The 15,200-nt window shown below is 34.5% G+C and overlaps 1 protein-coding gene across 1 annotated transcript in view; it reads left to right on the top strand.

The window, feature by feature from the left end:
• LOC115216696 (endoplasmic reticulum aminopeptidase 1) overlaps window positions 1-15,200 on the top strand; it is a 1,296,444-nt gene that overhangs the window by 1,240,282 nt on the left and 40,962 nt on the right. Inside the window, exon 17 of the mRNA XM_029786223.2 lies at window positions 10,949-11,053. Coding sequence (XP_029642083.1) covers window positions 10,949-11,053 — 105 coding nt within the window. The remainder of the gene's footprint in view (window positions 1-10,948; window positions 11,054-15,200) is intronic.

Raw genomic sequence — 15,200 nt, 5'->3', positions numbered from 1 at the left:
AGGAAAATCAGAAAGACATTCAAACAACCACATCAACATCATCATCACAACAGGAATCAACACGACCAACAACATTAACAACATTGCATAAAATACCATCAACTCTGCTATTTATACCATCACTGTTAAACTCTCAAGTCAACGAGGAAGCTGCATAGCAGTTTCTTGATCTGCCAAAAATAGCAGTTAAAAGGCAAATCATGCATTAGCATTGTTAAAACAGGATAAAAAGTAGTCTCCCCACTCCCCAAGTAGCATTTTCTTTTTTTAGTTCCACTATTTTTCGTGTGTATTTGTGATTTTTGGAGGGCTGAGTGGGTGTAGGAGTGATATGGAGGTAGAGGAGGGGAGAAATCTCATGGACTATGCCCAGGTGGTATTAACTTCAGCCATGCCAATGGGAAGGAGAGATATAACATAGCTCTATCCTTAATGCACTCTACCTTGGAGAAAAGAAAATGATGTGATGATCAGAACTAGAATATCTTGATTCCAGTCTTTCCAATCAATACTAGGTCTCCATTCAGTTAAGACTTACCTAGGGCTTAGCAACAGCTGACAAAACTACAAAAACAACTCTATTAATAGCACCAACACAAACAAAATCCACACCAGCAGACTCATCATGGCACTTTGACATAAAAATAGTCCTTCGAATTACAGGTCCCTTTAGTATGCTAGGATTCCATTGTTTCATTTGACCCTTATTTCACACACACAGCTCAAGTCAATCTGAGGCTGTGGTAAGAAATATTCACTGAAGATGCCAAGCAGCGGATTATTTGAACCCTGAGTTTCATAGTTGCAAAGTGAACTTCTTAGACACACTGCCATGTTTGTGCCCCATCAATTCCACTGTTGGCAATAACATCTTTATCACTAAACTAACCAACCAACCAGTGAAGAGGAACAATGTTACACTAAGTTGAGACAATGTTTATTCTTCCGTAAAATTTGGAAACATTTTCAATGTTATAGCTACAAGATGGTATCCATTGATTTTACTGCCATTTTATGTTATCATTGTTATTGTTAATATTCTTGTTCTTGTTCATCATCATCAGCTTTGTCAGTGGCAGTGAAATATATATTTATTTTAATTTATTTTGATATTGGTGTTTTGATGATGGTAGAAGAAAATTCTTTGTGAGTTGTGTTTGTAACATTTCAGTTACCATTCTGGAACCATCTAATTAGATTTACATTAATACAATTCTTCCGGAAAAGGATGAATGTCATAGTTTGACATTTCCTCCTTTGTTAAATGTGTTTATTTCATATCTAAGAAAGAAAGGGGCTAGCAGGATCAAATATCTTCCTGGAAAACTATTTGGGTGTGCTGCTGGGCCCTTACAAAAGGAACACAGCTGAAAGAGTTGTTGCCCCCTCAGATAAAGAACCCAACTGCAGAGTTGCTCCTAGGCCCTTGAATAAGGAAACCCAACTGAAGAAGTTTCTACTGACATTTTCACCTGGATGTATCAATCAGAAGTCTCTAGGATTTATTTCAAGCTTGAAATAATTAAGAAAAAGTTGTGAATATTTTACTGAAAAAGAACACATAAGGTACTTTGTATATAGTAAAATTAATGTTTGTATCTTTTTGGTTTCATGCTTTTGCTTGATGGGGCTGAGGTCATTCCAAGTTAGTGCTCTCAGAGCCGTTGTCATGTGTAGAGCCAACCAGGTCCATCAGTGCTCTCCATCTCTGGTGGTCCTGTGCCAGCCCTCTGCATCCTCCAAGGTGGCATCAAGCCTCTGGAGATCTTCCCCAGTCATGTCCAACCATCTGGTATGGAGTCTGTCATGAGACCTCTTCCAGCTTACAATTGCTGTGTTGAGTAAGAGTAAAGCTCACGTGTGACAATCTTGCAGGAGACAGCATATCAGCACATGCAACAGATAGCTATGATTTAACAGTTTAATAATACTAATTAATAGATATTTATTTCTTACAACAAAAAGATTCATTTATCATATTGGAGCACAAAACTCCACTTGTGAAGACCTGTTGAGGCAAGTGAAAATCAAAATCATAATCGATCAACATCAATGGAATTTGTAGCTGTGATGCCGGTGGCACGTAAGAGAACCATCCGAACGTGGCCGTAGCCAGCACCGCCCTGACTGGCCACTGTGCCGATGGCACATAATAAGCACCATCAGAATCGTGACCGTTTGCCAGGCTCGTCTGGCACCTGTGTAGGTGGCACATAAAAAGCACCCACTACACTCACGGAGTGGTTGGCGTTAGGAAGGGCATCCAGCTGTAGAAACACTGCCAGATCAGACTGGGCTTGGTGCAGCCTTCTGGTTTCCCAGACCCCAGTTGAACCGTCCAACCCATGCTAGCATGGAAAGCGGACGTTAAACGATGATGATGATGTAGTTAACATGGTTTAGTTATTATTTTTAAATGGTGTGCACTTTGTTAAAGAGAATATAGCAATAGCCTTGAGTAGGATAAGCAACTGTGCAAAAATGTTCCCTCAATGCTTTGTTGTTGGATTAGGTGCTTCTGTCACTCAGTAATGACCATAGATCATATAACATGTATGTGCAGCTCTGAACAAGATTTTTTTTTGAGGAAGACAACAGTAAGCTAAATATACAAAGCCACTCTTCTCCATGTCAAGGGAAATTCCACCAAGAGCAGCTAGTTACAGTGTCAACAAGGAATGTAAACAATATACCAGTGTTTAATTCTAGCAGAAATCAAAGCTGTAGAATGTCAGCATTCACACACGTTAATGTGTGTGTATGTGTGTATAGGTCTGCACATGAATGGTCACAAAAACACAGGCATGACTATATAGTTAAGGAGTTTGTTTTGGGTTCAGTTCTACAGCATAATAATAACTTAGATAAGTGTTTCTACAAGAACTTCTGGCAAACCAAAGCCTTGTGAGTGGATTTAGTTTACAGAAACTGAAAGAAGCCCATCATAAATATGTGTGTCTCTGTATGTGTGTTTGTCTCCTTGTTTTGGCATCACATGATAGTTGTAAATGAGTGTCACAAGTGATATCCATCATTTCCAGTTTCCTATAAACACTTATCTGACCATGAAGAAATATTATCGTACTGGGTTAAGAGTAACAGTAAGGACATTTGACCATAGAAAATTTGCTTCAATGAATTTTGTCTGACCTGTGATAGCATGGAAAAGTGGATGTCAAAAGTATGTATGTGTATGCACCACACACACACACACACACACACACATGTGCCCACCAGGCATCCATACAGTTCTGTGTGCAAATTGCACACAAAAGTTATTGACTAACCCAGTATTGAACCCAAAACCATGTGGATATGAAGCAAGCTTCTTAACCACACAGTCATACCTTCATCTACGTCAATTTTAAATTTCAGAATGTAGCAGAAACATATATCAAATAAACTATAAATGCTCATAGTCAGAATCTGTACTTCAAATAGCTGCAAAAAATTCAATAGTTTATTAATTTGTTAATGATGCAAGCCAATTAAAAATTTATAAATCATTAAAAACATGTTGAAGAAAACAAATGAAATATAACCTCCTGTCTCATTAAAACTGGCAAAAAGCTAATAGATTACCACACATTGATAAAAAAGCAAAATAATCATAAACTTTTATCCTAATTAATTTATTGACTACAGTCTAAATACAGAAACTGACAGTGAAAGGCTAATGGCTAAATAATCAACAAAATGCTACACCACTTTATCTCAATAAACATCTAAGATGGAAAATTTATATCAATAAACTGACAAGGAAACTCTTTCAAGCCATGTAATGGTCACTGAATTTTTTTCTATCTTCTAAAAATTAAAATATAAATATATACTATGCTATCTTCCCTTTCTCTCCTCCATATTGTTCTTTGAACTGAGAATCAAAAGAAAAAAATTGCTGTCAGCAAACCTCTTTTGTTTGATAACAATCCATTTGTCACCCCCAAAATACTTATGCTACATGTGTCGGATATTTTAGATATACTTACTGTCTTTATTTTCAGTCAAATTTATAGAAATATATTTTTGCAGTATTGAGTGTGTTGAAATAAATCTCAACTTCCATTCACATAGAACAATAAATATTTAAGAAATGTCTAAATAATATTAAGAGTCCACAAAAAACAAGTTTTGTATTCTCAGTATTAAATCTTTCAAGTGGCTTCGTGTTGTAAAAGCTGATAGTGTGAAGATTATACTGAAAGTAATTCAAAAGTGGGCATAACTTTTTCATTAACTGCCACAGAGTATTCAAAGGGCACATTATAGTAGAGTAACTCTTCCTCCATGCAAAAGTACAGTCAAACAGCAATGCATTGCTGAATTCCATTCCTGAATCCTCTTCAGAAATCTCAGGTTTGCACTGTTGTATCCAGTCTTTACTGCCTCTATTACCTTGTTTGCATCATGGAATCATTGTTACTGCATTGGAGAATAATGAAGGAGACTTACTACAGAGGAAGAGTTATACTACCATTTTGTGCAAACTGAACAACCTATATCAGTTAATGAAAAGTCATACTCATTTTTGCATTACTTTCAATACAGTCATTACATGAAGAATTCTTAAGAATTGTGACAATGTTAGAAGGAAAATGGGCATCTAATGTGAAATATGAATCACAAATTAGCCAAGTGTGACTGGATTTTATTGGCATTAGCCCATACACACTGCTAAAACAGCCGAACTGTTATAGAAATGGGATATAAATAAGAATGGATGCTGATTGATAAAGTGCTGCATATTGTTGGGATGGTATTCCTGTTGAAAACAAACACTTAGGTAAACATGGAAAGAAGTGGAGAGATATAAAGAAGTGGAGAGATAAATCTTAAAACATCAGACTTCACAGAAATGATAAATGACTAAGAAGAGCAGCAATATGATGTGCAGTAGACACATTTAAATTATTCTTGCAACATGAAGTGGACATTATGAGAACAAAGAGGACAAACCATTTTAAATATACATTTAATCTAAATGCAGTATTTTAGGTAGGTGCAAGCATGATGTGCTTCACGGAGAAGAGGTGATATAATTAGTATTACAGAAAGGGTGCAGTACAGCAGAATAATAATGAAGTTATAGAACAGGCAAGGATGAGCAGTAAGGAGATTATAGATGGGTGGAGGCTGCAAGAATGTTAGGGATGATAGTGATAAGGATGGAGGAAGTAAGAGGTATATAAGAGTGAATGAAGGAATAACAAACAAAAGTGGAGGTGTCAATGAGAATTAGAATAGGAAAGAGGGAGAGATGACTGGTGGTTCAAAAAGGAGACGAAATATATAGCTCTCATTTAAACGTAGCTGCAGAATAATGAAGAACCCAGAAGAGTAATGGAGAAGTCAGTGATAGGGAGATGAGGGGTAGTAATGAATGCATGACAAGAACAACTTAAGTGAGATGCTCAGTTGTATGCCTGAGAGTTCAAAGTAGAGGAATAAGAAGATCTGTAATTTGGAAAACATTTAAGAATTGGTGACAAGAACATAAAACTGTAAAGATATTGCTTCAAATAAATACCCATCAACATATGCCAGTATAGAAAAACAAACGTAAAAGGTATAAACAAATGAGTTCAGTGACATCAATAGAATGTAGTGGTGGGGTATATTGCTGGTGCTTTTGTTATTGACCTTTAGATATAAAAAGTTCGAAGCCAGTTTTAGTCAGTTTTGAAGAAGTTGTTAAATAGACAATAGCAATTAGACAGCTGTCTACAGTTTGTATAAACACACCTTTTGTAGGAATAAAGTAATAAACTAACCTCTTCAAAAGGAAGTACATTTTATAAATAAACAAGAACACAAAAGAAATTTGATAGACAAAATAAGATATTTGTTAGATAATTATTTATCATTTGTAAAGAGTAAGAAAAATTTTATTTCCTGTTGTTCAATGAACATTGATATCTGTGTGTATGTGTGTGGGTGTACACGCACACAGACATACCACTCTCATTTGCATACTATACATTCAGCTCACTCTTAGTGCTTGTATTTCATTGTAGATTGACTATCATCAAATGGAAATTGTAAGGAGTAAGATTTGTGGGAGGAGGGGATTATTATAGTAAGAAGGGAAAGTATTGTTTGTAGATGGAATGGAATCAGTTCAGAATTTGGTTAAGGCTTTTGAGTATCTCCTTAACTCAGGATTCTGGGTTCAATTCCTACCTGGCTTAGTGTTTGTTCTATAAATTACTCTCAAAATTGAGCACAATCATTAATATCTAGATTTTCATAGATCTAGGTTTTATGAAAACCAGATCAAAGATTGATCAACAAAACAAAATACTCTGGTCTCTCCTATTCCCATTCTTATTTTATGGTGAATTAACTGCTCAGGAATTAGCAAATAAGAGGTTAAGCATTCCACAAACGTGTACACTTAATGCGATTTCTCTGGTATAATCAGCTTGTCATGGTGTATAAAATCCAACCAATGGGCTTTGATACAAATTCCATTAACTGAATGGAAACTATAGAAATGAAATGGAAATTATATGGGGAACCAACAGATATGGATTGACCCAAAGCTATATAAAATGATATTTGTGAGTGAGGGTGTAGTCTTTTTTTTAGTTTATTTGAATTTCACAGTAATTACTACAGAGAACTTACATGTATAGGTGCGTGTGTGTGTGTATAAATACAGATAGTTATAAACCATAGGTATCACTCACAAGCAGGTATGATCTTGTAGCATGTATTGCACTTTTGCTGATAATTTTAGGTGTGTATATATTCACAAACAGACACACTCTTAACCCTCATATAGTTGACCCAGCAGCGCATTGAAAATGTGACAACTGGGGGGAGGGAGTGAGAGGTGGATTGCACCACCAGCTGGTATTCGTTACAGCTGAGTAGACTAGAGGAACATGGAGACATGTTGCTTAGCCCAGGATTGAAACCCACGAGCTTATGATTATGAGCCCAACACCTTAACCACAGGGCCACAAGCCTTTACACACAGGTACATACACACACATACATATATGTATGTATGTATGTGAGAAAGAGAGAGAGAGAGAGAGAGTTTGTGGAAATTATTCTCAAACCAGCAACTTGGACTGAATTCTTGCAATTGACTTCATTCATGGAACCAAATGGTAAGGTCTGTGTCTATAAACACATACAGGATGAGGTAAAAGTCACGCACTGTACAGACAATTTATTAAATGTATAATTACACATGAAAATTCTATTTGCTAGCTATTTAATTGTTATATGTGCTGTTCAAAATGCCCCACTTCCTTTTCATAACACATTTTAATTCTGTGCGTGCATGATTCATTAACTACCATTGATGTTGGATTGACTGCACTTTTCGGTATGCCACTTTGAGGGTGGCCAGTCACACTACTAGTTTGTTTAAAACGATTGATTAAACATCTAACAGTTGACTTACCAATTGGAAGTCAGTGTGGATTCTCCCCGTTGAATTCCTCTGCAACAGGTCTGTGAGTAGCACCTGCTTTCCCATACATGAACACTAAGGTAACTTGTTCATCCTTCGTTAGTTTTACACCCATCTTACTTCATCAAAATTGCTTCTGCAAATAAAAAAAATAGAACAAATTAGACATTTAAAACATTACTAGTTAATTAACTCCTATAGTGTGTGACTTTTGTATATGTGTGTGTGCATATGTGTCTCTATTTGTATATACATTTTGAAGGACAGACACAAGACAGAGTACTCAATACATGAGGTAGAATTTATTTATGATAATGTGGATGATGATTGCTATATGTGACTGTTATGATCCTTAAAATGTTGGATTGTTACAACACCTACTTTGGTATACTGTATACTTAATAAAACCAGTAAAGACACAACTATCTCTGACCACCTTCTATGTACACTGGAACTTCGTGTACTTCTCTTTACTTACAGTGACTAGATCATTCCATTTGTCATGTGGGAGGGGTGTACCATTATTTCTAATTCCCTACAACATCTCTTTTAAATTTTTCTTAGGAAGTGTCATTTTATTTAGCAATAATTTCTTTTATTCACCTTTCTTTTTTGAGTTTTTTTGTTTTTATACAATTTAATATTTTTTGCACTTGACATCTATTTTCAAGAACTCTATATGTTTTCTTTTCTTCTCACTTGTATGCCTGGGCTCAATAACCTGCAGAGACATTAGTACTTGGAACGTATTGTACAACCATTCCATCGGTTCCTCCTTTTTTGGTTTGCTTTCCACAAATCTCTTTTTCAGTTGATTCCTGTGTCTCTTTTGTATGCCTTTTCTACTTTTTACCTAATACACCATTTTACCTATGCATTTGGTAATTACACCATCTTCCCGACTCTGCTTTCCATTCTTGTATGCCCTCATGAGCATCTTTTCACTTTTAAAGAGTCTTGCTATGTCTTCTCAGGCGCTTTTTCTTTTCTTGCCAGGTAGCAGTTTATCAAAGACTGATTTTACTTTCCTTGCAAACATCAGCTCTGCTGGTGAGCTACCTGCTGGTGTATTCAGATTTGGTGTCACATGGTACACTCTTGAAAATTGTTGTAGAGCTACCTCATCTGTGACTTCCTTATTTGATTTTCTAAGGGCTCTTTTCAATGTACCGACAAAGCATTCTGCCTGTCCATTAGATCTGGGATGGTATTGGGCTGTAGTTATGTTCTACCACAAGCGTTTCAGAAAATTTTTTTAATTCGCTAGTCACAAATTGTCTCGCAAACAATTCATATAAAAAATTTATCACAGCTGAGGAGGTTGGTTTTTTACACTTACAAATTTCTGGTTATTTTGAGAAACTATCAACTACCACTATGTAGTAAGAACCATTGAAAGGACTAGCAAAATCGATGTGTAGCCTCAACCATGGAACATCTACTCTTCAATAATGTTTACTTTTTATCATGGGAAAATTTTCATTTCATTTTGGTTTATATATAAGTATTCCACTCTGTTTTACTGCAATTTTTTGTTTCAGTCTCTCAGCTGCATTTGAACTTATAACTCAACCAACTATATTTCCACACAAAACACTTATGGATGTATTCCATACTTTGAATAGTTCCATCCATTCTGGGCTGAATAAATTAAGTGAACTTTTTAATACACATCTTTGCCTTTTTTTGTTTGACCTCAAAATGTTACATTACATACAAATTCAGCAAAAAATATAATCTTTTTCCCATAACACCATGTGCTCCCTTTCTTGATTTAATTAATTTTGGCTTACCAACATATTTCCAAGTTTTTTTTGTTTATAATGGTGATATCACTACCAGTGTCTAACTGCATTTTAGTACTTGTAATTTTGATTTTCACCTTCATGGCTTTCCTCATCGTTTTATTATCAACTTCTTCCAATGACATGCTATTTATTCTTTTTCCTTTGTTCTGACATTTTGTCATCTTCATTCTACAGTGCATCATTATATGTCCGATATTACCACAATGAAAGCACTCCACTTTCTTAAATGGACAATTTTTCCTCAGGTGTATACCACCACATGCAAAACATGGGTATATTTCCTGATTTTTGTCATGTTTTTTAGAAAACACTTTATCTCTATTCTGACTATTTTGCACTTGTTTTACTTGAAAACAATCTTTCCATTCGATTTCCTCTGTGTTCTGTCTTAATCTGATTATCCTTTCACATTCTTCTGATTCTTGTTGTAGGGTTACCTCCTGGTTTTGTTCCAGCTTTGCAAGAACTCAAGTTCTAACTTCTGTGTCCTTTAGGGCAGTAAGTCACTGTGTAAAAATCAAGCATTTGAACATACCTGGCGTTAATTTATCCAGCTTAAACTTCTCACATCCCCTGCTTTCTCTACCAGCATATGTGATGTATACCTCGTCTTTGTTTTTCTGTGCTCAGACACTTTCAACGTGTGTTGAACAGTGAGCTTTTTCCACTGAGAATTTTACACAATATATCTATTGTGTCATTAAGGTTTATGATCGAAGGTTTTCTAGAGAGTACATATTTACTGTATCATTCATGTTCTCTTGCCATCAGTTTTCTCAAGATTGAATGCATTTTCATTTCATCGTCCTAGTTTTTACTTTCTTTCTTGAAGATTTGCTCATATCTTCTGTACTATGCTTCGAAGGTAACTCCTTTATGTGGTTCGTATTTGAGCTCTTGCAGTACTTGTGGCTGTAATATCATTTGTTGTTGTTGTTGATTCTGTTGTTGTTCTTGCAGCTGTAGCTGCTGCTGTTGTTCTTTCAGTTGCTGTTTTTGCAACTCAAGCAAATTTTCCATAATTTTAAGGGGTTTTTTTTTGTATAATTCACGCAACAAAACTTTTGTAAGTTTGTTACCTCCCCATGAGTTGTTAATTCTTCATGAGTTGTTAATTCCTTGTCAAGTTTATTAATTCCTTGAGAGTTGTTTAAATCCTTGTTGCCACTGTTATAATCCTTATAATGTCGAGTTGTTATAAAGCCCACTTTGGTATACAGTATACTTAGTAAAACCAGTAAAGACATGACTATCTCAAATAATTACTATGTGCTCTGGTACATCATGTACTTCACTTTACTAGGTTATTTCCATTCGTCACATGCGAGGTGGGTACCATTATTACTTATTCCTTACAACAGTGAACAAAATATCTATTTATCTATCTGTATTGTTTGATCATTTTTATGTCCATTTTTCTATGCTTGCATGGGTTGGGTGAATATGACACTAACCCCTTACCCTTTTATCAAGTTAGGAATCTCTTATTCCACACAGCGTCAAAGGCACAGTGTCTAGACAATTTGTTGACAGAAGAAACTAACAACAACATTACCTGCCACACTTTTGTATAAGTGACTGCTGATGTAAGCAAACACATACACACATATACGTGTGTATGTGAGAGAGAGAGAGAGAGAGAGAGAGAGAGAGAGAGAGATAAGTGTTCAGTTTAGAATTATTATGTAATCATGTTTCTTCTTGACTTTTACAGAATGCTGCGATCTTCGGTTTTAAGTTGTGCCATTATTTTGAAACACACAGAAACTCTGGATAAAGGAAAAGCAATCTTTGATATGTGGCGATATTCCAATAAAAGGTAAAACTTGTCTGCATTGTTTGATTTAATGACTGATTTTCATTTTCTTATCACACCATTAACACACATGTGTATACACACATTCACACCTTGTAACATGTATATATAAGCAAACAACTACAACTAAAGCACCTTAGCCTCTACAGATACCTGACATATCAGAAATAGCAATCAAATTTCCCTATTGTTCTAAAAACAGAATATGTTTTAACAACATTATAGGCCCCAGGCAAATCAATGCACTGCATCATATAGTATTTATGTATTAACAGCATACATAGATCAGAATTAGGCAGCTGTCCAAGGTTCTCATGCCTTCAGACAACACTGAGGACATACGAGATATTGAAAAATCAGATATCCATAAAAACAAAACATAGTTCTTACCAAAATATTCTTAATCACAGTTTTCTTTAAAGAGGCAGAAAGAGAAGAGAGATCCAATTAACAAACACACACACTCTGACTTTTAAATTTTTATGTTCTTACCATCCATATTCCTTATGTTTGCATTCAGAACCTGAATTAATTGTTTGTTACTGTTCCATGCTTCTGTACTTTTTCTCTATATCTGATATTTGTAACTGTTTTGAAGAACTTTTCTAATTTCGTGATATATGGATATGTTATCCATGCTTTAATTTCCTAAGGCCACATACATACTGTGTGACACAATTTTGGTTCTATTCTAGTAGAAACCAGAAAGCTTCACACATTTCATTCTGATTCTCATCCTCACCTGGACACATTAATTCTCATTTCAACCTTTTTTATGATCTCTGTGTAGACTTTTCAATGATTTTGGCACTGATATGTATGTTATCATGATAAATGATAACTTGTCATTTCCAACAACATAGATTCCACAGTTTTGCAGCTGGTAACAGTTTAATGGAATGCATCACAAAATGACAAATGCCAGCCCTCTACTACATGCACATGCACATACAAAATTGTTTGTGCAATTTTTGTCTCTCTTTGTTCAGGAAAATGGAGTTTACATTCATATAAGTTTTCTTCATTTGCCATAGAGTTAGATTAATTTAATCATCTTGTTACCATACTTCTGTTCAATTAATTTTGAAAATAATGAAGAATTTAGGAAAAGAACTTTATTATCATTAAGCTGGGGAAGGCAGTGAGCTGACAGAATCATTAGCACACTGGGAAAAATACTTAGCAACATTTCATCTGTCTTTATGTTCTGAGTTCAAATTCTGATGAGGTCAGCTTTGCCTTTTATCCTTTCAGGGCCAATAAAATAAGTACCAGTCTAGTTCTGGGATCAATGTAATCAACTTACTCCTTCTGAGAAATTGCTGGCTTTGTGCCAAAACTTGGAACCATTACCAAGCTGGTGTTTGGAACATAACATTAACATGAAATTTTGATGGAAGGTTTTAATTTAAATCACTTTAAAAGAGTAAACTTGTTTCATGGAACCAGGGATGGTCTCAGGTGGGTTGGTATCAAAAGAGTTAAAATGTTTTAAAAGCATCTAATTTCATCAATTGTGGCAATTTGCCCCACCACCACATACACACTTTCAATCCTCTCAGCTGCCACCCTGAATCTGTCCCATAAGAAAAACAAGTTTAAAGTATATTGGTAATGGACTGGCTTCAAAATAACATGGCTTAGTATTTCCTTTGAAAAGAATGGTAGCCTTAAAATCTCTTAATCTCCACAAATATCTTGGGATTTCTATCTCATACATTAATGATAATCCATTCACATTTATTGCAAACAAGCCATGATTATTTTCTTTTTAACAGACAGAAAGAATGATGCTATGTTCTTATTGGTTTCCACTAATGCATCAAACTTTCCTAAAATTTCAATGTGTAATCCATCAAATTGTTTTAGTTTGAGATCATATTTTCTTAAATTTCATTTATTCAAATCTGCCCAGAAATTATCAGGTAAGACAAGTTATCTGACTACTGTTATCACTATGTACACCTTAACATTAATGAGTTTCACATTGACCTCTGCATTATTTTTTAATGCCGGTTATATAAAAACTAGTCAAATATTCATTTTAAATTTCCTCAGCTATTTGTTTGGATTTACAAACCACCTAAAAAGAAATCTTTCTTTTCGATATTTGAAGCAAATTTTACCAAATGCTGGTCAGTTTGATGGTGCAGAATTATATCCAGAGAAGCAACATAAAATCAGATTTTTTTGTGTGTTTCAATCAATATCCGACAGGGAAATCCTCAACATTACCTTCACATCTCCACCAAACACTTGAGATTCAGAAATCATTTAAAACTGTTGAATGTATTTGACATAGGCATAACGTTTTGGATTACCCAACTGAAGATATTTTGAAGCTTTTACATGATGCTCTAATGTTTGCATGCCATCTATGAGTTTTATCCAAATTTTCATCACCTTCTGCACTTCATCTATTATTTCTAGTATCTATATCAAAATGACAAAAATGAACAGAACCAATTTCTTAGAATAATTTGGAATTGATTCAATCCAATATTGATGTTGTCATAACAATATCTAACTCTTTCAGGAATTATGAATTTCATTTTGGAACTAACTCATGTCACTATTATAAATTTTATACCACCAAAATTCTTTGTTTAAAATACCAGATGTTACCCCATTACCAAAACTTATAATGAACACCATGTTTATTTTTGATAAAAATATAAATCTGTATCTTTTTTTTCTAATTAGTATCGAAAACGATTTATTTTGGTCACAGCAGTAAAGAATCACAGCCAAACTTCTATATTTCTGGGTCATCAAGTGGAAGTTTGTTATTGTTAATTAGCGATGTCATTGTTGTATTGAACTAAGTTCATCTCTGAAAAACAATAATCTCACATGATGCTTTATGTTCAGAAGTCTTAATCAACTGAATAACCAAGCCTTAACATTAAACTGGTGAACATCTTAAATAGTCTTAATTACCATGTAATTATTAGCATAATGATCATATCACAGATTCAAAGGTCTGACTTTTGACAATCACCTTACTTCAATTTAAATGCTAATGATTCTGATGTTTTTTTTCTTTTTAATCTCTCTTCCCCTATTTTCATTGTCATCTTTTTTATCATGATTTTGTGTGAAAATATTTCTTTGTTTCAGTTATACATCAAGCACCCAAATATTCCACAGCAACTGCACCACTACCATATATGATATTAATAGTGTCAGTGATGTGTAATTGTATCACATTTCTAGATAGCATTAACACAACTCACTGTCAATTATAATTTCCATCCTCTACAATAATGATGGTCTTGTTCTGTAACTCACCCTTATTTTTTCAACTTTTCCTAGTCCATTTATAGTTTTTCTTCTGTATTTCTAACACATTCAAAGCACATAATCTATATTTATTATTAGTGGAAATATCATCTTTCTCCTTTGTCTTTATCATTTCTGTGTTAATATAGTTGGTTTCTTTAACTATTGATATACAATAAAGCAAATAGTAGGATCCAAAGGCACTAGTGATGGTCTGTATTCACAATTAGTGAGTGTACATAGTTCAGAAGTGGAATAAATTGTTTTTCCATGAAGAAGAGGAAAAGCTATTTCACTCTTCTTACACCAATTATCATCATCATTTTAACATTGTTTTCTTTGTCAGCAGTGTTGACTATGTAACATAATATCCATTTTTTATATTTTTCCTCATGGTGTCAACTTTACCTTTTATCCTTTCCAGGCTTTTAAAGTACTTGACAAGTTCTTATGTAAGACAGTTGCTTATGACTGGGCAAATATTAGTGATAGTGTAGTTGCAAGTAGAAATAAATTTGATAAAATATTGGTCAAGGACTGGGGTCAATTTAGCATTCTCATTAAGCATTCTCAACATAAATGGAATTACAATAGCAGACAAAATCTCTTTTAGGCTGAGTATTACCATTCTTCCCATGTCTTCTCTTTGTATTATAAACTTCTAATCCAGTACTCATTGAGACTTCATATCACATGTCCATGCTAGCACAATTTTCTCTGCTAAACACACATTCTCTCCATCCAGTCAGGATCAACATTTCCAATCGATTTGTCTAACAAAATGCTTTGTGAGATATTGTCATTGCTCTGTACTTTCTGATTTCAAATAATACTAAGATCCTCTTGATCTTTCATACTTTTGCGCAGA

The sequence above is a fragment of the Octopus sinensis genome, linkage group LG10, assembly GCF_006345805.1.
Source record: "Octopus sinensis linkage group LG10, ASM634580v1, whole genome shotgun sequence".
In the NCBI taxonomy this organism is placed as follows: Eukaryota; Metazoa; Mollusca; class Cephalopoda; order Octopoda; family Octopodidae; genus Octopus; species Octopus sinensis.
This window is presented reverse-complemented; position numbering and strand designations above follow the sequence as displayed.